Genomic DNA, 19,102 nt, shown 5'->3' with positions numbered 1-19,102 from the left:
GCATCATGGCAGGGAAAAGGCAGAAGCAAACATATGGAGAGAGGACTTCTGCTTGCATTGGGACTGGTGACAATTCTTGCGCACAAATACTGACAGTAAATGCAAACTAATGATCTGCCCTCTCACTCAAATCCAGCCCCACTGGGCCTGTTCACACACAAGCTGCTGAAAACACCAGGCAAACACTTAGGAAGTCAGATCAACTCCAGATCTTTTACACAGAGCCAGGTTATCTGTTGGGATGGTAAGAACATGATGGTAGAACAGAGAACCCATGATCCAGCCACAAGGAACGTGCCAGTTTGTAATACAAGTGTTCTATAAAACACACCTAAAAACAGTTTGAAAGGAACTGTCCTCAACAAGACAAGTGTGGTGGATGCATCCAGCAGGCAATCAGCTGCAAGCATCCAGCTTCCCCTCACACTGGCTAAGAAGTTCCCAGACCTTCTGGATGGACACAGTGCCATCACTCTATCAAGAGAAAATGACCTCGATCAATGTGACTGGTGAGCTGCAGATAATGTTTGAGAGTTACTGACCATGGGCTTGGCTGGAAGCACAGCCAGACATGAACAAAGTGATGAAGTCTATAAGCACTGCTCAAAGTTCACTTGGAGAGAAAGGGCCTCACAAACCTTACCTGTGCCAAGGAGGCTCCACTTCCTTTTTTTAGCTCTGCCAAGTTCTCGCTCAGTTTTCCTCCCTTGTTACTCGAGTTGCATTTATAGCACATCCACCTCATCAGGCCCTTGGTGACAGTGCCACACTCTTTACTCAGCAGACACAGGGAGTGGTACAAGTGGCCACAGCTGCAAGAGAAGAGACCCTGCCAGGTGCTGGGCAGTGCAGGGGAGGGAGGGGAAGGGGGGCCCAAGGGGACACAGGCTGCTTGCCTGGGAACACAGATCAGCAGCTCTTTCACACCCCCACACCCATTTCTAGACTTGCAAAATCACAGCAGCTGCCCATTGCTGATACAGTTACAGACCATAACACTAAGGTAATAATGACCTTGTCTAAATTTACAGGCACCTAGTGAGAGATGGGAAAAGCTGAGGTGCCAGCAGAGCACAGTCAGGGCTGCAGGAGATCCCAGCTGTACAGGCAAGCAGGCCCAAGGTGCTGCAAGTGCTCAGCCTGCTCTGCTGGCAGAGGTGGCAGCTGGAGTGGCACAGAACTCTGCAGCCACCTCACCCAGGCAGAGCTGGCTGCAGGCAGAGGGCTGGCTCTGATGGGAATGCTGAGGCAGCCCATCCACAGGGCCAGGGACACAGCTCATAGGAACACACACACATGGTTACTTGTCTAAGTCAGTAGCTCTTCCTTTTTCTCTCTTGTCATTTAAAACTTCTAACATGATCACAGCTGTGACTTTACCTGAAAACAATGATTTCATCAGCAGTTTCTTGCCTTCTTTTGTACTGCTGGAGACAGATGCAGCAGTAATCCTGCTTTGGGGTAAGCCCTCTAGTGACTGAAGCTCTTAGGTTACACAGGGACCAGTGGAGATCATGGTTTAAAAGATTTGTAGTTGTCTCTAAAAGGGTCTGTGTGGAAGACAAAATACAGAATAACCAGGTCAGTTTGTCATCTCCAGACTGCAAAAACTCTGTGCTAATCAATTCTTCATAACAAGCAGCTTAACAGATTACTAAGGGCAAAACCAGCCCAACAAAATTGTTTCTCTTTCTGTGTTTTCCAGCCACTGCTCTCAAAACACTTATCTTCTTATCACATGTTAATAGAGGCAATACCTTTTCACTCTTAAATAGATTAGTGCTTTATTGATTTTTGTCAGAGAGCATTAAGAGAGACATGATAGGCTCATTTTGTCATCTTCCATACCAAATCCTCCTTTTTTTCACCTAGTAAGCTACTGCTTACACCCTCCAATCTAGTAGAAATGTGTTGATAAAAATCAAAGCACAAATGCACTCACAATTAAGATGAAAAAAACACCAAGCTTTCTATCTGCTAATCCTCCCCAATAGAGATTTCCACTTCTGCCAAAATACCCTTAGTTTGTAGCAGTCAGTGCTTGTTTCAGCAGCTGTGGGCTGTGATCTGTCTGTAGCAGCAGCTCACAAAGGGCTGCAGAGGTTGTAGGGGTGGGTCAGATCTGGGCTGGTCCAGATGTGACATGCAGCCTGTACCAGACAACTGGCAGGCAATGCCAGGGCCTGTCCCAAGCACCCAGAGATCAGGGCTCTGTATGTTCAGCCCTCTTCAGCAAAGCTATTTTCCAGTTTATTTTTACATGGGCTGTTGCTGCATGGAGGCTGGGAGGCAGCTGGGATGGCAGTGCCAGAGGGCAGGCAGGACAAGGGAGGCTGCGGGAAGGTTGTGCCTTCTCTCCTGGGGAAGAGGAGTTGTAGGAAACTGTTGAAGTTTGGAGGCTGCCTGGGATCTGAGGCTGGCCAGAGAAAGGCAGGAGTGAGATAAAGGTGAAATCTCAGTAGGGGACAAAGGAAGTGCAGCATTACCATTGAGAAGTGGCAAAACAGCCTCATTTAAAAAGCTCTTACTTAAAATCGGGTCAGAAGACAAAACACATTGGGTTTGTGCCTTTGGATCCTTAACTGCAGGATGAGCTGGAGAAAAGCAGATGTTTATCCTTACAGTACATTTAACACCAAACTGAACTACAGGGGTGTTCACCATGTGCCTTCAATGCAACCTGCCAGCAATGCACACTCTTTCCCTTTCACCAATCCAAAAATATCACCACTTGCACATCCATTTATTTTGCCCTGCAGAGACAAATGACAAATGAGAGAGACTAGCAGGCTGGACAGATAAAAGTAATCCCTGTTCACAGCAGTGGGCAGAACAGAAATGCATGCAACTTACTTGCTCATAGTTGAAAGTGTCCAGCATTCCCAGGACAAGGCCTTGAATTTCTCCAAGTTTCCCTTTTCCATACACTGGGTCCTGTATGAAGAAGAGAAAAGCTGCTGCTGAATCACAGGATATGAACATTCTGGGTTTTTTTAAAAATATTTCTTTTCCCTGCAGGCTGGCACTGCAAGGAGAAATTGTGACTCCAGGTTTAACTGTGTATGTGCACAAGGAGAACAGAATAACCTGGTGTATTGGTGAGGAAACTGGCAACTGGCAAAACTGAGCAGATGACATCATCAATACTAATTACAGTGCTTGGATCAAAAGACTTCAGGTGTGACCTTGAAAACTTCATTCAGCAGATGCAAAAGCTGACTGGAGAAGGAGTTTGAGGAGTACCAGGAGACACAGGAGGTGCTGACTTGGGCTGCCAGGGAGCTCCTGGGCTGCCCCTGCCTGGCTCTGAGAGCAACTAACTTCTGAGCCCCTGGGCACCCTGGGGTCACCACAGGCTCAGTGCACACCCCATCACTCCTGGAGTCACTGAGTCACAGTGGTCAGGGTTGGAAGGGACCTCTGGGGATCACCCAGTGCAACCCCCCTGCCAGAGCAGGATCCCCTAGAGCAGATTCCACAGGAACACATCCAGGTGGGGCTGGAATGTCTGCAGGGATGGAGACTCCACAGCCTCCCTGGGCAGCCTGTCCCAGGGCTCTGTCACCCTCACAGGCAAGAAGCTTTTCCTCATGTTGAACTTGACCCTCCTGAGCTCCAGTTTGTGCCCATTGCCCCTTGTCCTGTCCCTGGACACCCCTGAGCAGAGTCTGGCCCATCCTCTTGACACCCCCTGCAGATATTGCTCAGCACTGATCAGATTCCCCCTCAGCCTCCTTTTCTCCAGCTGAGCAGCCCCAGCTCTCCCAGCCTCTCCTCACAGGCAGGTTCTGCAGTCCCCTCAGCACCCTCAGGGCCAGGCTGAGGCAGCACAGGCCCAGCAGAATGCAGGACTCCCAGGCAATCCTGCTCTCACATCCCAGATGACAGATGATCATGCAGAGATCCTTAGGCCTGCTCCAAACTGAACATCCACTTTAAATCACAGAATTGTCACGACTGGAAAGGACCTCTAAGATCACCAAGTCCAACCATCGACACAAACCAACTTTGGACACTACAGCATGTCTTGAAGTCCCAAATCTACATGGCTTTTCAATCCCTGCAGGGATGGTGACTCCACCACCTCCCTGGGCAGCCTGTCCCAGTGCCTGACCACTCTTCCAGTAAAGAAACTCTTCCTCATCCCCAGTCTGACCCTCCCCTGGTGCAGCTTCAGGCCATCTCCTCTGGTCCTGTCTTACCCACTTGGGAGAAGACCACAGCCTCCCTAGCACCCCCTGAAGCACAGCTCCTGTCCTGCCTCCATTCCTGCCACGGCATGACCTGCCCAAGAGCCAAGCACACACCTGCCAGCAGGACAAGTCTATCTGGGAAAGCCTCAAAAGAGGCTCTGGTAACAGAAATCCCAGTTACTGACAGGCAGTCATGGAACTGGATGTGGAAAAAGGCCTTTAGCCCTGCTGGGAGGCAGTGGGGGAAGCTGCTGGGAGGGGCTGCCTGGTGGGATGGGAAAGGCATTGGTGGAAAAACCAGAGATGGACTGGCAAGGTGTGAAAAGTAACCCAGAGAGAACAACAACAGTGGAGAGACAGTGGAAACTGGAACAGAAGGAGCTGAATAAACAAGCTCTGGATGAGAGGGATGAGAAAAGGAGCAGGAGTCTGTGCTGGGACTGAGAGCGAGGGCAGAGAGGATGAGCAAGAGTGAAGAAGCAAGTTGGCAAAGATGACTAAAGTAGCATGAAGTTCCAGTGCGAGATTCTCAGGGAGGTCACCAGGACAGTCACAGAAACAGAGCCAGGCAACTTTTGAGCAACAGTCTTCAGAGAAGTGTGACAGGCTGAAACACCAACGTCCAAGCCTAAATGAAACCAGCACCGAGCAGCATCAACAGATGCAAAACCAGCTGTAGATCTGGAAAACAAAGAACTCAACATACTGCAGCAGCTGCTTCTTTTACTAGGTGAACAGTGAAGCCTCAAACAACACTAAGTTTTCTCTCTGCATGCATAATTTAAAAGCAACAGCATGGAAACTACACCAGACTGAGTCACCCTATGAATTATGGAGGGCAACAGGGAACTCGGGACTCCCAGCAGCGCGGACGTGATCCAGAACATAAGGCAGGTTATTTTGGTATCCACCAGTTTCCTACAGCACTCAAGTATATGGCCAAGGAAGCTCACACAGGTAACTCACAAACTCTACAGATGCAATCAAACTTCCCAAGCTGCAAGTGGAGACTTTCAAAGCAACTTCCTTCATGTCTGGATAGAGAATGAGGAGGAAGAAGAGACAGGAAGACAGAAGAGTCACCTACAGCTTTGCAGAGGAGGGACACGAATCTGAGGGCCAAGCTGCTGTTGCTCAGTTTGTCTCATTTCATCCTTAATGACCTCTAACAAATGGCAGGCAGGAGGAGAATGGACTTTTCTCCACAGAGGAGCCACGTGCTCCAGCCAGTCACATCCAAGTGGTGAAGCTGATGCAGCTTCCCTGCCAGGAGTCACTGCACAGCCCTGTGCTGCAGCTGCTCAGCTGCCTCAGGCATGGGATCCAGGCCTGTCCTGTCACCTTTCCAGCAAGTTGTAATGCTTTCTTCCAATGTGCTGGTTTCAGCCCCCATAAAATTGACAGTGACAAGAGCCTTGTGGGATCACTTACTTTTATGGAGGAGGATGTTTCATTAATGCCACCTTATAAAACTGGTCTCCGTTTGGAATTCGTGCATGCTCCGAATAGACCATGTGGGATGGCACGTTCATAACAGCAAGTTGCACCAAGCCAGGCACAGATCACAGCTCCTGACAGGCTGGGATTCCCCTGGGGATGTGGCTCAGCATGGGAAGCCAAAGCCAAACTCACTGCCCAGGGCGGCTAATGGATCAGGAAAAGCTGGCACTTCTCCAGCTGCAAGGCAGAGGTGCTCACCCAGCCTTCCAGCCCCTTCTGTCTCCTCTATTTCCATCTCCTCCTGGCTCCACGAAATGGCACTTGCTTTGCTAGTAGCACTCACAGAACTGTGCTAATAAATGCACTACAAATTCAGCAAACACATTCACTGGCAGGTTGTTCCATCTGTAAGGGGACAGAACAACTGTTGTACATGAAACTCATCCCAGGGTTGACCTTCAGCACTGGAAGGAACAAGAGGCAGGATCCTGAGCAGAGATGGAAAAGAGTCAAGCAAAAGGCTTTTTGGATCTTTCTGCTTCCACTCTGTGACAGATTTTCCAGATTTCTTCCTTCCCCACTCTGGGGTTCCCACAGGTAGGTTTTGTATTTCTGGCTGCTTCAGTTCTCCATGTCGTAGGAGGCATCAGCTGCATCTACTTACAAACATTCAGGAGAGATCACAGCTTGGAAAGGGAAGTAACAGAGACCTTTCTGCCCTCTTCAGCCAGCACCCACATCCTTACTGACATGGAAGTTTTCTTAATGCTCAGGAGGATTCCTCTAGTATGGTTATGTCACACTTCCTATTTTGAATAACTTCCAAACATTATTAGGGATGAGCAAGAACATGACTATGTTAATCATTATTTCAGATGACTGCAAGCAGAGGAAGGTGAGCCAGTGTGCTGTGAGAGGCTGGGGCCAGGAGCCTGTTTTCTGGGAGAGCTGAGGAGCCCCCAGCCCTCTGCAAGGTGCCCTTTGGCAAAGCATTTTGGTTGCAAAGTTAACATTTGCATAAGGTATAACCTATAAGCAGTAAAGCCCAGAGGAGGAAGAAAACCAGTCCACTAAAATTGGAATACTCTAAGTCCTTTTCAGAAAAGGCAAGGTAATCTACCTCATTTACTGATGTCATCCACCTTACAAAAATCCCCCACTTAACTCCTGGGCAGCTGTTCTGCCTCCCAGACCTGCAGCTCCAGAGCCTCTGTTCTCTACCACCATCACCCCTGCTGGAACAGCTATTGAAGGCATTTTCAGACAAGCACCTCTTTTAATTCTGTGTTTCACATGAATACTTTGAGGGCTTGGGAAGTGCTGCATATTCTCCAGGGCCCAGAAGAGGTGGTTTAAGAATTGACTTGTGGTGACAGTTAAAGTGACAGGTGAGTAACACTCTGAATGAGGCCCTGTGTGCTGCTCAGAGCCAGGACAGAACAGTTTGGCACCAGGGTGTAGAACTATAATGTGGCTCCAAAGAGCAACTATGCAGCTTGGCAGAAGGAATCTCCATCCAGGGCCAAGAAAGCAGAGATCCTCCCAGCTGAGACAGCTGTTGAGGCAGAGTGTTCTGGGGAAACACCCTGTACACTGGCCATGCTGTGACTCTTCCCCACAGGGCATGTAAATAGCACTCCCAGATAATCCAAGGAAGCAGATGACAGGACACTACAAAGGGAAGCAAAAAAAAAAATCCAACACTCCCTGTTGTCTGACACAGGGGAAGTGTCTTTCCTGATCCCAAACATGGCAAGGGTTCCAACCCCCTGAACATTTGAGCTGGGTACCCAAAGACACGGTGAGACTCATCACCATTCCCACCATCATCTTCCCAGCTGGATTCAAAACACCATCCTCCCAAGAGCCATGCTGTGCACCAAGGAACACCCAAAGCACACCTCCCCCAGTGCAGGCCATGAAGCAAGAGTTTGATACAACACAAACACACGAGTGAAGTGACCCAGAGCAATGTAATCCCAGAAATCCAGAAAGCAAGCTTGGAGTGAACACAGCAAGAATGGAAACGTGTGGTTTTCAGCCCTAGAACAAAGGGTTAAATCAATGGTCTGCCTTGATAACAAAGGCCACTGTTCCCAGCTGCAGAGCTGGTGTCAGGCACTGAAGGCAGCAGACTGGTGAGAGCCCAGGACAGCAAGTTACAGCAGGAGACCCCATGTCCTACCAGGAGGAGGGTGACCAGTCTGCAGGACACCAGGCACCACTTGGCTGCTGGCCCAGCAGGAGAGCAGACCACAGACCTGCATTTCACACACAGGGAAACACAACCTGCAGCACTCTGGCCTGATTTACAGAAGCTTAAGTGAGATTCAGAGGCAAAAATCCACCTTCTAACAGGCAGCAGCATCTAAAGGAGGACATAACTAAGGTGTCCAAACCCAAGCTGCCATCATCAGCCAGAACCCCCAGCAATGCAGTTGGGGGCTGATCCCTTCTCTGGTGCCTACAAATGGTCTGGGGCAGATCCCTCATTCCCACCCAGCTGAGGTGTTTGCAAAACAAGTGAGTCTGAGGAGTGAATGAAATCTATAAAAGAATGAGTGTTCAGAGGCAAAGGCTTTTATTTAGAGATCCTGGAAAGAAGTACCACCTTCCCTTCCACAGGATCTTCTAATGAGTTTTACAGCACCAGTCTTCCTGTACCTGTTTCTGAGCTACAAGGTTCCCATGACTACTCCTGTTTTATAGGGTTCTGATACCTAAGTTCCTTACCTGGAATTCAGTCATCTCTGAATGCACTTTAAGAAGTCACCCTCTCTCCCCATTTTTTCCTCTAGTCATTCAAAAACACCTGCCTTTTTCAATCTCTGCTTTGTCAGACTGGATTTGTAAGGCTGACCAGGGAACTGGAAGGAGCAGAAATTTCCCCCTGCCTCCAAACCCAGTGACCAGGGCTGCACGTGGTGCTTTGAATGATGCCTTTGCACATTTCTGTCCCTAGTAAAAGTGCTGCACCCCCTGCACTGTCAGCATCCCGTGACCCTTTGGGGTTGTGCCACCACACCAACCACCTGACAAACACATCCCCTCATCTGGTGCCTCCAGGACCTGAATTGCCAGCCCCCAGGGCAGGGATTTTCTCTTTCTGCAAAGAGAGTCACTCTGCAAGAACAGAAATGGGATGAAATATTTGAAGACTGCAAATGAGAATTCCTCCTCATCCCAAGGAACAGGCTCTCCCCCCACACTGTTACACCCCTCACTGTGGTACCTGCACCATGATCCCTGGTTTGCCTCTTACCCCACTCTGGGATGTCTCAACATCACCAGGAAAGCCTCTCCACCACCCTCCCCACACATTCCTGCACAGTTTCTCTATCATTTCCTGCCTACATTAAACATCAAACAAAGCCTGAGAGGAAACTGTGTCTAATGCCCCAGTTACAACCAGACAAAATCCAGTTTGCTCAACACTTTCTACCTCTGACAAAACCACATTTCATTTGATCACACTTTCCATCCACTCTTCTACAACATCTTTCCCTGTCTTTAATGATGTTTTTTTCCAAAACACAAGACTGTGCATAACATTAAGACCAAACCCAGAGGTTGCCAGAGGTGTGTTCAGCCTGTAGGCCCTTTCCTACATTTTCTTCTCTCATCTGGAATAGAAACCCTGAAGAGTAACTCAACACTTTCTCAACCCTTCAATCATTCCACTCCACAACACAATGTCAGTAATTAATTTCTCAAGGTTTGTTATTAAATCCCAACCTCATCTGTTGTCTGTTTTGCAAATTAACAACATGGATCCACTTGTGATCACTCCACCCAAGCTCCTGCTTTGAAATCAGCTGTTCCACAAGATGGTTGCTGCTCACTCACAAACATCTTTAAATTAATACATTTCACCACCAGCCAGGACAGCCCAGTTGTGAGCTCCTAGAAAGCCCACAGACTTCCTTTAGTGTTTTCACAACTGTCTCTCCCATTAGCTAAAAAGCTTTCAACAAATTCAGCTCCAAGTTTTGAGAAATTCATCATGGCTTTGCCCCTAAAACCACCAAGTAACTGGAGCCTTCAAGATGGCTTATTTGGTTTGAAGAAATTACTCAATTATTTTCTTACAGGTCCAAGTGTTCCCACATCCCCAGGGCATTCCAACACTTATCTCACCATGTAAACTTTTACTGGAATAGTTTGAATCAAACAATTAGCTAATCTGTTCTTTAACAACCTGAAAGTTGCTCTCCCCAGTCAATGAGTGGCACAGCTCAATAAAAGCTGCTTCTCTTCAGCAACTCACCTGGAGAATTCTCTGCAGAATAGAAGGAAGAGCAATAAATGCAGCCATGCTGTTCAGCACTTGCATTGTCAAACTCTTCAAAGCTGAAATATCAAATATAAAATGGAACTGTTGGAGAGGGTCCAGAGAAGGGCCACAAAGATGATCCAAGGGCTGGAGCAGCTCTGCTCTGGAGACAGGCTGGGAGAGTTGGGGTGTTCAGCCTGGAGAAGAGAAGGCTCCAGGGAGACCTGAGAGCACCTTCCAGTGCCTGAAGGGGCTCCAGGAAAGCTGGGGAGGGGCTTGGGACAAGGGCAGGGAAGGAGAGGACAAGGGGGGATGGATGAAAACTGGAAGAGGGGAGACTTAGGTGAGACATCAGAAAGAAATTCTTCACCATGAGGGTAGGAAGACACTGGAATAGGTTGCCCAGGGAAGCTGTGGCTGCCCCATCCCTGGCAGTGTTGAAGGGCAGGTTGGATGGGGCTTGGAGCAACCTGGGCCGGTGGGAGGTTGCAGGTCACATCTATTGCAGAGGCAGAAAATGTAGGGAGTAACAAAACTGCTTTTCTATCCATTCAGTAGAGGAGGAGACAGCACACAGGTTTTGATCAGTACTTGGGGTCACCAGAGCCAGAATACTTACATTCCGAGTATCGACCCTGTGAAGAACCAGACACTTTCTGTGGGGACATCATGGCCTCCAGCAGGGGAAACCAGAGGGCCTGGAATAATGGGATATAAGGAAAAAACCAGTAAGAACACAGCAGTACTAAAAATGAGCTGTAACCAACATGGGAGTCCATTTCCAAAGACTCAATTCCACATTCTGAAGGACAGAACTACCTCTCTCTCATGACTGCAATGGAACAGAACCAGAAGATGTTAAAATATCCTCAGAGCAAAGCACTTCAGGACCTGCTTCCTGTCGAGGTTGATCATTTCTTGCACCAAGATATTATTTCATTGGGCTCTGACCATCAAAGACCCTGGGCTCCTGTTGCTCCCCCTTCTCCATCCTCACCTGTTTCTCTACTGGAATTTTGACAACAGTCTACTTTTTCTTCATTCAGTCCCCAATTTCTTCTCCATGTGAGATGCAAATTCTCTGATATGGAGAGTGCCCAAAGAACAGGGAACACAGTAGATAGATCCCAAGTGGAAAGGGGCATCTAAATTCTTCAGGCATTATACAGGAGTTGTGAAAATTCTCATAATACTGTACTGGGGAAGCTGGCCCTGACCTTGGTGACCACAGTCAAATCTGACTTGGGCAGCAACAAAGCAATTCCAGCAGGTGGGACAGGATCCCACTCAAAGGCTCCAGGGAGACCTGAGAGCACCTTCCAGTGCCTGAAGGGGCTCCAGGAAAGCAGGGGAGGGACTTGGGACAAGGGCAGGGAGGGAGAGGACAAGGGGGGATGGATGAAAACTGGAAGAGGGAGATTGAGGTGAGACATGAGGAGATGGTGAGACCCTTCCAACCCTGGAGCCTTCTCTTCTCCAGGCTGAACAGCCCAACTCTCTCAGCCTGTCTCCAGAGCAAAGCTGCTCAGGCCCTTTGATCTGAATGACACTCAAGCCAAAATTTCAACTGGAGCTAAAAAAGTGGGAAAGGGTGTTGTCTGCTCTGCTTCTCCACTGCTGATGGGCACTTCACTTTGTGCTTCACCCTTACAAGTGAGGGTTTCTCTCTTGTGGGTCTAAAACCTGAACCAGTGCAAGAGGAGCACAAGGCAGAGGGAAACAACAGCTGCTTGAGACACATCAGCACCCAGCAGATGGGGAAGGGAAGCAGCATGTGAAGAGAAAGCTTCAGAAGATGCAGAGGCCTTTGTTGATTTTAGTGATACATTTTTTTACTACTTTACCTCTCGCTGCTGCTGGTCTAAACTGTGTGAATTTCTCTGGCAAAGGGCAATTGTTTTCATTAAGGTATCTTCAATGTTTTCTAGCAGGGGGAGTTCAGCTGTGCCTAAGTTTTGGGGGGGAAAAACAAGTTGCATTAAGTCCCGAGCATTCTGCAAAACAAAATCAGCTGTTCCTCTAAAGCCTGTTCACTACAAGGAGCAACTAAATTACAGAGACAGCTCCTGATTCTTGACACTTGTCCTGAATGGCACGGTAAACCAGGCATATAAAATATGTCATGTAATTGAACAGGGAGGTCTTAGCTGTGGTTTAGGATACAATTAACTAAGAGATATGGGCACTGCATTTAATTAGGTGCCCAGGAGTCTTTGGGCTAGTGAACAGTGCACTTGTGCTTACACTCATTTTCTGTAGGCAGAACATTCTACCTTGTCTGAGCAGCTTGCTTCAAAAAAAGCTGCTTCCAGATGTCTCTCATCACTGTTGATATAGAACATCTGCTGAGGCTCAGCAATGAGCTTGAATGGATTCTATCAGAGGAAAGGTGTTTGGTAAGCCAGGAGGAGTACCAGGCACAATCCAAATGCTAACAGGGCAGCAGACCACACACACAGACCCCCCAACACAGCTTGGTCTACATCTCTGGCAAGATCAGAGCCACAGAGTAAGGAAGTGCCCTCAGAAAACTCCCACAGTCACATGCATATCATTTATAAAATGCCACCAGGATACCCAGAAACTTGAAATAGGATCTCCTTATGCCAGGTGTCAGGCATCTGCACTTTACATTTGTCTTTTTAGTAGAAAACGGAATTTAATTTGATTAACTCTTACTTTCATCATCCTGTGTAAGCATCTGCAACTTGCTCTGCAACCACTGGAAGGAGAGAGAGAACAGAGCAGTGAACAGATGGTGACAGCAGCACCTTGACAAGGTGTGGTTACAAAGGCTCACCCTTCTTTTCTTCCCCAGGTTGACTAACATAGCAAAAGTATCTTCCCAAATACGGAAAGGAAAAGAGGAGCTGAAAGATGATTTTTTTATTAAGAAAACCAATTTTCATATCTGTTATCTGCTAGGTGTTTGAAGCCATGCCAGAAAAATATGCTGATCTGCAGATAACTCAACATATTGTCACTGGGCAGAATGCTCCCATGGACTCTACAGGGAAACAAACTGGGAGCAGTGGCAACACCCAACCCCAGCCCAGGCCCTCCTGCTGATGTCATGCCATGCTGGCATGGCAAAAATGCCACAGCCAGGACTTCAGTGTGCTGTACCTCAAGCATCACCAAGAAGGCACCATGGATATCTCCCTTCTTCTCCAGTAAATATGAAGAAGCTTCATGGAGCTGATGCTTCTGGGTTATCTGAGTTGGAAGAAAAAAGAAAGGTAAAAGTCTGTCTTAAGAAATGCACTGGTGGTTGTTCAGAATGACAAGCTGATGGTCAGGAAGGATTGTGCTCCCTGTGTTCCCAGGCATGTCACCCACTCTGAGCAGCACCCCTGCTTCCCCCCACCAGCTGCCCTGCATTTCTGTACCACCAAGCAGTACTGCCACCACCAGCAGTGACATCTTCAACAACAAAATCAAAAACATCTCTATAAATCAAGATCAAGGACAGGTTATTGTTACAATTTTCATAAAGGGCAGAAATAGCTGCTCTCCCAGTGCCAGATAAATTTTAGAATCATAGAATCAGTGGGGTTGGAAGGGACCTCTGAAGATCATCAAGTCCAACCCCCCTGCTGCAGCAGGAACACCTGGGGCAGGTCACTCAGAAAGGCATCCAGACAGGTCTGGAAAGTCTCCAGAGAAGGAGACTCCACAGCCTCTCTGGGCAGCCTGTCCCAGGGCTCCATCACCCTCAAAGGAAAGAAGTTTCTCCTCATGTTTAGGTGGAACTTCCTGTGTTGTAACTTGGTGCCACTTCCCCTCATCCTGTCACTGGCACCACTGAACAGAGACTGGCCCATTCTCAACACCACCCTGCAGATATTGATAGACATTCATCAGGTCTCCTCTCAGTCTTCTCTTCTCTAGACTGAACAGCCCGAGGTCTCTCAGCCTTTCCTCATCAGGCAGGTGTTCCAGTCCCTGCATCATCCTTGTAGCCTCCCTTGGACTCTTCCCAGCATCTCCCTGTCCCTCTGGAACTGGGGAGCCCAGAACTGGACACAACACTCCAGATGTGGTCTTATGAGGGCAGAGATTTTGGCAGAGTTGCTTTCTAAAAACCCCAGGCCCATGATTTCAGATCCCTCCACCACACAACCAGCCCAGCCAGACTCTGCTCTGCAGTTACTCAGTAGCCTCAAGAGCACTAATGGCCTTTTGCTCATTAGCCCTGAGGCTGAACTCCAAATCAGTGCATTAAACCCAGCTGAGCCTGCTGAGGGACAGCATGTCAGCAGCTCCAGGGACAGTGTCAGAAAGGGACTGTGAGAATATGCAGGAACAAATCCACAACTGAGGCTTAAGTACTTGTACAGCACTTCAAAGAGGTGGGAGCTGACTGGAATGCTTCCCAGGCCCCTGTCCTTATACATGCCTTTCCTACCTGGATGGTTTCTTCCAGTCTGCAGTATTCCAGAACTTTCAGTGTGTCCAAAACCTGCTCTGGGCTGTACTGACAAAGCAGCTCGATGAACTGCTCAGTGATGCAGGGTGGTAAGTGTATCAGGTCTTGGTTAATGCCTTCTCTGGAACAAAAGAGACACAAAAGACTCAAGTCAAATTCTAGCCCAGAAGTTTGACTGGAAAGAAGAGTTTCTTATTCAACTGTGTGTTGTCTTTTCTCCTTGATACAGAAGTTAAAAGTTACTGTGTTTCTACTAGTTACTGGTGCTGGAGGTCTGTCAGTAGGCATTTCATTTGCTCCTCAGCAATTCTACTGATGCCTCAGTATAAATCAGAATGTCCTTCAGCAGTTGCAGGGCAAAGAGCACAAAGAACTCACCTGGTTTCTCCAATGAAACCATATGGTCTCTGAGTGGTCTTTTTAGATTGTGATTATCTATTTGTCCTACAGACCTTGTCTGCATGTGCTTGAAGAAATACTTTGCTTATTGTTTCTGAAATTCTTCTTTGACTTGCTTTACCAAATTTTAATGTTTCATCTGCTAGAATATGATCTATTTTATCTACCTCACTGAGGTATGAACTCATGCTTCTTTTAGAGATACATCCCTGCTTCTGTTTAGTTCCTCTTCTCAGACAGAACAAAACTGGTGAATTAGGTTTTTCTCCCACAGAGGCAGCAACTCTGTGCACTCTGTGGTCATTTGGCAGAGCAGATCACCAAGTGTAAGGTTTTGAACCAGCCCCTGCATGTGGTTCAGCCAAGGCTGCATCCTCTCTGCAGGGTTTGCTGTGCTACAGAACCACATCTGGCTGGAACCAAAGACAGAATCACAGAATCACAAACTGGTTTGGATCAGAAGGGACCTTAAGAGATCATCCAGTCCCAGCCCCTGCATGGGCAGGGACACCTCCCACCAGCCCAGGTTGCTCCAAGCCCCATCCAACCTGCCCTTCAACACTGCCAGGGATGGGGCAGCCACAGCTTCCCTGGGCAACCTGGGCCAGGGTCTATCCTCACCTCCCACCACAGGACCTGCTCCACCACACAGGCAGGTGAGACCTCCAACCTCTGCTGTGCTTCCTGCCCTGGTATCTCCCTGACCCCCCCTGCCCTGTGACAAGGGACACTGCCACGATGGTCAGCACCCAGCAGTGCAGCCCCAACACTCTTCTCTTCTGGCCAGGACTGTGGATCATGCTGCCCAGCCTGAGCCCTTCGGGAGGCCAAACCAGGGCTTCCCTCCTGATTCTAGTCCAGGTAGTTTCTGCAGGTGAAGCCCAGAGTAACTATTAAACTCATCAGTAAAGAAGTTACTGTAAGAAGGATTCCTCCAGTTCCTTTCCAGCAGCAGCTGCTGGCACTGCAGTGGTTCATCCAGTGCTCATTTTCTGATCCCCTGGCTTATCACTAAGTAAACTCCTGATGTGTTTGAAACAAAACAGAGACCAGAATTGTTTGCAGTACCTGTGACTGTCCCCGTGTCCTGTTTCCTACTGATCTTGCTCTTAAAAAGAGCAACATGAAGCAAGAGATTTCAAAGAGTTAGGATGGAAAGGAAGATACTTTCCAGAGACAGCTGCAGATCAGCAGTTCACCAGCACTGTGGGGTTCAACTTCATGTCACAGTTCTAGGATTGATGCACCATGAAAAAAACCAGTTTATCCTGTCTAGGAAACAGGGCTCTTAGACCTGTTCTGAAGCTCCTGCTCGGAAAGAAAACAGATCAAGGTATTTAGTTTTTTTTACCTTTCTTGACAGAAATTCCTAATCAGAAGAATGTGTTGATGTGCAAACCCTACAGCCACAGGATGGAAAGGTCCAATATACAATATGATCCTGTATTTCCTGGCAGCTACAAGAGGCAACAGGATCACTATCCTCGAAGACAGGCCAGGAGAACACCATGCCACCAGGAGGCCAGAAGCAGCTTGCTGTGATGACAATGTCAGTAACTTCATTATAAAGGATATTTGCCCAGAAATTGAAAGCCTGACACAAGTACTGATCAGTGTCCAAAGTGTGGGCACAGGTGGGCAAAAATCCAAACTGTTGTGTTCTGACATCAAGAATGGACTGTTGCAGGACAAAACACAAACCCTAAATTCTGGTCTTTTGCATTCACCACCCACCACACACACCCTACAAATCCCCAGTGCCACTAAGGGAGCCAGTGTTCTACTTGAAATAACTGTGGCACCAAGCATTCATGACTCCATGAGCAAGGTGACCTTCTACTGCACCCTTTCACTCAGGAAATGAAGAGAAAAGAGAATGGAAAGAGAGCTGGATTTTGATAGTATTAAGAACCAAGCACTGGTCTTCACACTAGCAGGTCCTGCCCAGCTCAAAGGGACGATCAGAGGGTTGGAGCAGCTCTGCTTTGGAGACAGGCTGGGAGAGTTGGGATGTTCAGCCTGGAGAAGAGAAGGCTCCAGGGAGACCTTAGAGCACCTTCCAGTGCCTGAAGGGGCTCCAGGAAAGCTGGGGAGGGGCTTGGGACAAGGGCAGGGAGGGAGAGGACAAGGGGGGATGGATGAAAACTGGAAGAAGGGAGATTGAGGTGAGACATCAGAAATAAATTCTTCACCACGAGGGTAGGAAGACACTGGAATAGGTTGCCCAGGGAAGCTGTGGCTGCCCCATCCCTGGCAGTGTTGAAGGGCAGGTTGGATGGGGCTTGGAGCAGCCTGGGCTGGTGGGAGGTGTCCCTGTCCATGCAGGGGGTTGGATCTTTTGATCTTTAAGGTCCCTCCCAACCCAAGCCATTCCATGGTTCTATGGCTATGTTCATATTAAATATAAGGGTGCCAAACATCTGCCACGCTCTTCATGCTCTTTCCTAAAAGGAAGAGCTCATCCCACACAGCCTGGCCCAGCTGAGCTGTGCCAGTGTCATGGGCAGCAAGAAGAGCCACTCCAGCAGGACCTGCAGGACCCACAGCCCTGTGTTGCTCAGTAAAGGAAGCTGTTGGTACAATGCACCCCCACCTCCTGCAGACAGCCATGCTTCACTGAGCTGGGTTTTCTGAGGAAAAAGAGCTTCAAATGGAAGCACAGCAAAGGCTGTGATCAATGAGCTGAGCAACCCTCACTCCATTCTCCCTTTTCCGTGACTGCTTGTAAGACACAAACATATGGACATTTTGTTTTAATTTCCCCAGGCAATTTCTGCTAACCCTGTTTCACCCCTCCTCCCTCCTTTAAAAGAAATCTCAGGCTAAATTAAATGGGCCAAATTAATCCCTAATGCAATTCCACCAACTAGGATAGTTATACTAGCATGATGAGTCTTGTCCCCATACCATCAAGCAATCATTCGTATTTAAGCTCCTTTACTGCTCTAAGAGTCTTTATTTTAATAAGCATTTTGCTTAGAGAAAAAAAGGATATCAACAATTAGATTGACTGAAGAAAGACAGATGTTTTCAGAAGAACCTAATCACTATTTAATATATATACACCACAAAGTACAGGGGTGTCAGCAGATGAGGTCCTGGATGGGAAGATTTCTCCCTCCTTCCCTACCCCTCTCAGGACACAGTTCAGCTCATTCCAGTAGATCTCAGAAGCAGCCTTAGAGCACTTGAAAAAAAGACCTCAGGCCCTGGAGTGATATTTAAAAAGAAAAATGCCTCTCCAGCAATCTAGGATCTCTACAGAACTCTTCTTTCTAACAACACCAGGTTAAACCTTGGCCTTCCAGACCTTCTGCTTTACTGTCAGTCACTGCCAGATGTGAATCCAAAGTGCTTTGTTAATTTCTCTGGGTAATTGTCCCACTTCTCTTGTGCTTATTGACTAGTCTGGCATCCACCATCCTGTCAGCACCTGGTTTATCTCCTTGATGAACATCAGCCTTAGAGAAGAAAGCTGAGATCTTCTGAAGGATCAGCTACAGAAGGTTGCTTCCTCTGGCTGGTTTGAACACATCATGTGCTGCTTTTGATGAGAAGGCAACTACAGGAGAAATGGCTGCATTCTGCACTAATTATGGCTGCATTCTGCACTAATTATGGCAGAGTTAAATTACTCCAGGATTATGGAAGCCACTCCAGGCATAACATGAAAATCCAGGTTAATTACTACCTTCATTGAAATGGAGTAACAAAACCTGTCCTTTAAAAATTATTTTAATCCTAACAAAATCCAAAAAAGTGATTTATTCCAGGTCCTAGCTTCCAGAGCATGCCTCTTATTCCACTTCAAAAGGAACTGAAACACTGACACTTGGGTTAAGATAATGTTACCTTTTCCTACTACCTCTCCTCCTCATAAAGCACAACTAATTTGTAGTTAATTGTCAAAACAAGATCTCTCCTTCAATTGCATCACCAGTGGCTTGAAGGCAGCTGGTGCTCTGCACATGTAAATGTCTTACAAAATACATAAATAAAATCAAGATCTTGTAGCATTTGAAACTAATTCAATGGAAAGAGAACACCCAGGGCTGGAATACTGAAAGAACAGGAGCAGATGGAGCAAGCAAGTAGTTCAAGAGAAGTCTGAAGTGAAAAATGCAGCTGCAATTCTGAAACAAGATGGAAATGCCACCCTTTCCAAGCCCCAGTCTTGGGTGTAGGCTGTCACCTGGTGCACTGTTTCCAGGGAATCTACTGTAACCCACGTTTTGAAGCTGTAGTTTGGAAATGGTCCCGTTTTCTTACATACCTTGGGTCAAGGAGACTCCTCAGAAACTGGAAGAGTAAGAACTGGTCCTGCACAACAGGAGGAGACAGAGTATTACTGTTTTAAATAATGTGATC

General features: G+C 47.7%; 1 protein-coding gene across 1 annotated transcript in view; it reads right to left on the bottom strand.

Moving 5' to 3' along the window:
* The window catches only part of VPS8 (VPS8 subunit of CORVET complex), a 77,500-nt gene that overhangs the window by 9,559 nt on the left and 48,839 nt on the right, over nt 1–19,102 (bottom strand). Inside the window, exons 34-43 of the mRNA XM_051625903.1 lie at nt 19,008–19,054; nt 14,315–14,456; nt 13,033–13,122; nt 12,586–12,628; nt 11,751–11,854; nt 10,526–10,604; nt 9,901–9,983; nt 2,854–2,934; nt 1,381–1,550; nt 644–812 (exon numbers count right to left, since the gene is read on the bottom strand). Of these exons, the coding sequence (XP_051481863.1) occupies nt 644–812; nt 1,381–1,550; nt 2,854–2,934; nt 9,901–9,983; nt 10,526–10,604; nt 11,751–11,854; nt 12,586–12,628; nt 13,033–13,122; nt 14,315–14,456; nt 19,008–19,054 (1,008 nt within the window). The remainder of the gene's footprint in view (nt 1–643; nt 813–1,380; nt 1,551–2,853; nt 2,935–9,900; nt 9,984–10,525; nt 10,605–11,750; nt 11,855–12,585; nt 12,629–13,032; nt 13,123–14,314; nt 14,457–19,007; nt 19,055–19,102) is intronic.

The sequence above is a fragment of the Apus apus genome, chromosome 8, assembly GCF_020740795.1.
Source record: "Apus apus isolate bApuApu2 chromosome 8, bApuApu2.pri.cur, whole genome shotgun sequence".
NCBI lineage: Eukaryota > Metazoa > Chordata > Aves > Apodiformes > Apodidae > Apus > Apus apus.
The sequence above is the reverse complement of the archived record's forward strand: the minus strand, read 5'-3'. Positions and strand labels throughout refer to the sequence as shown.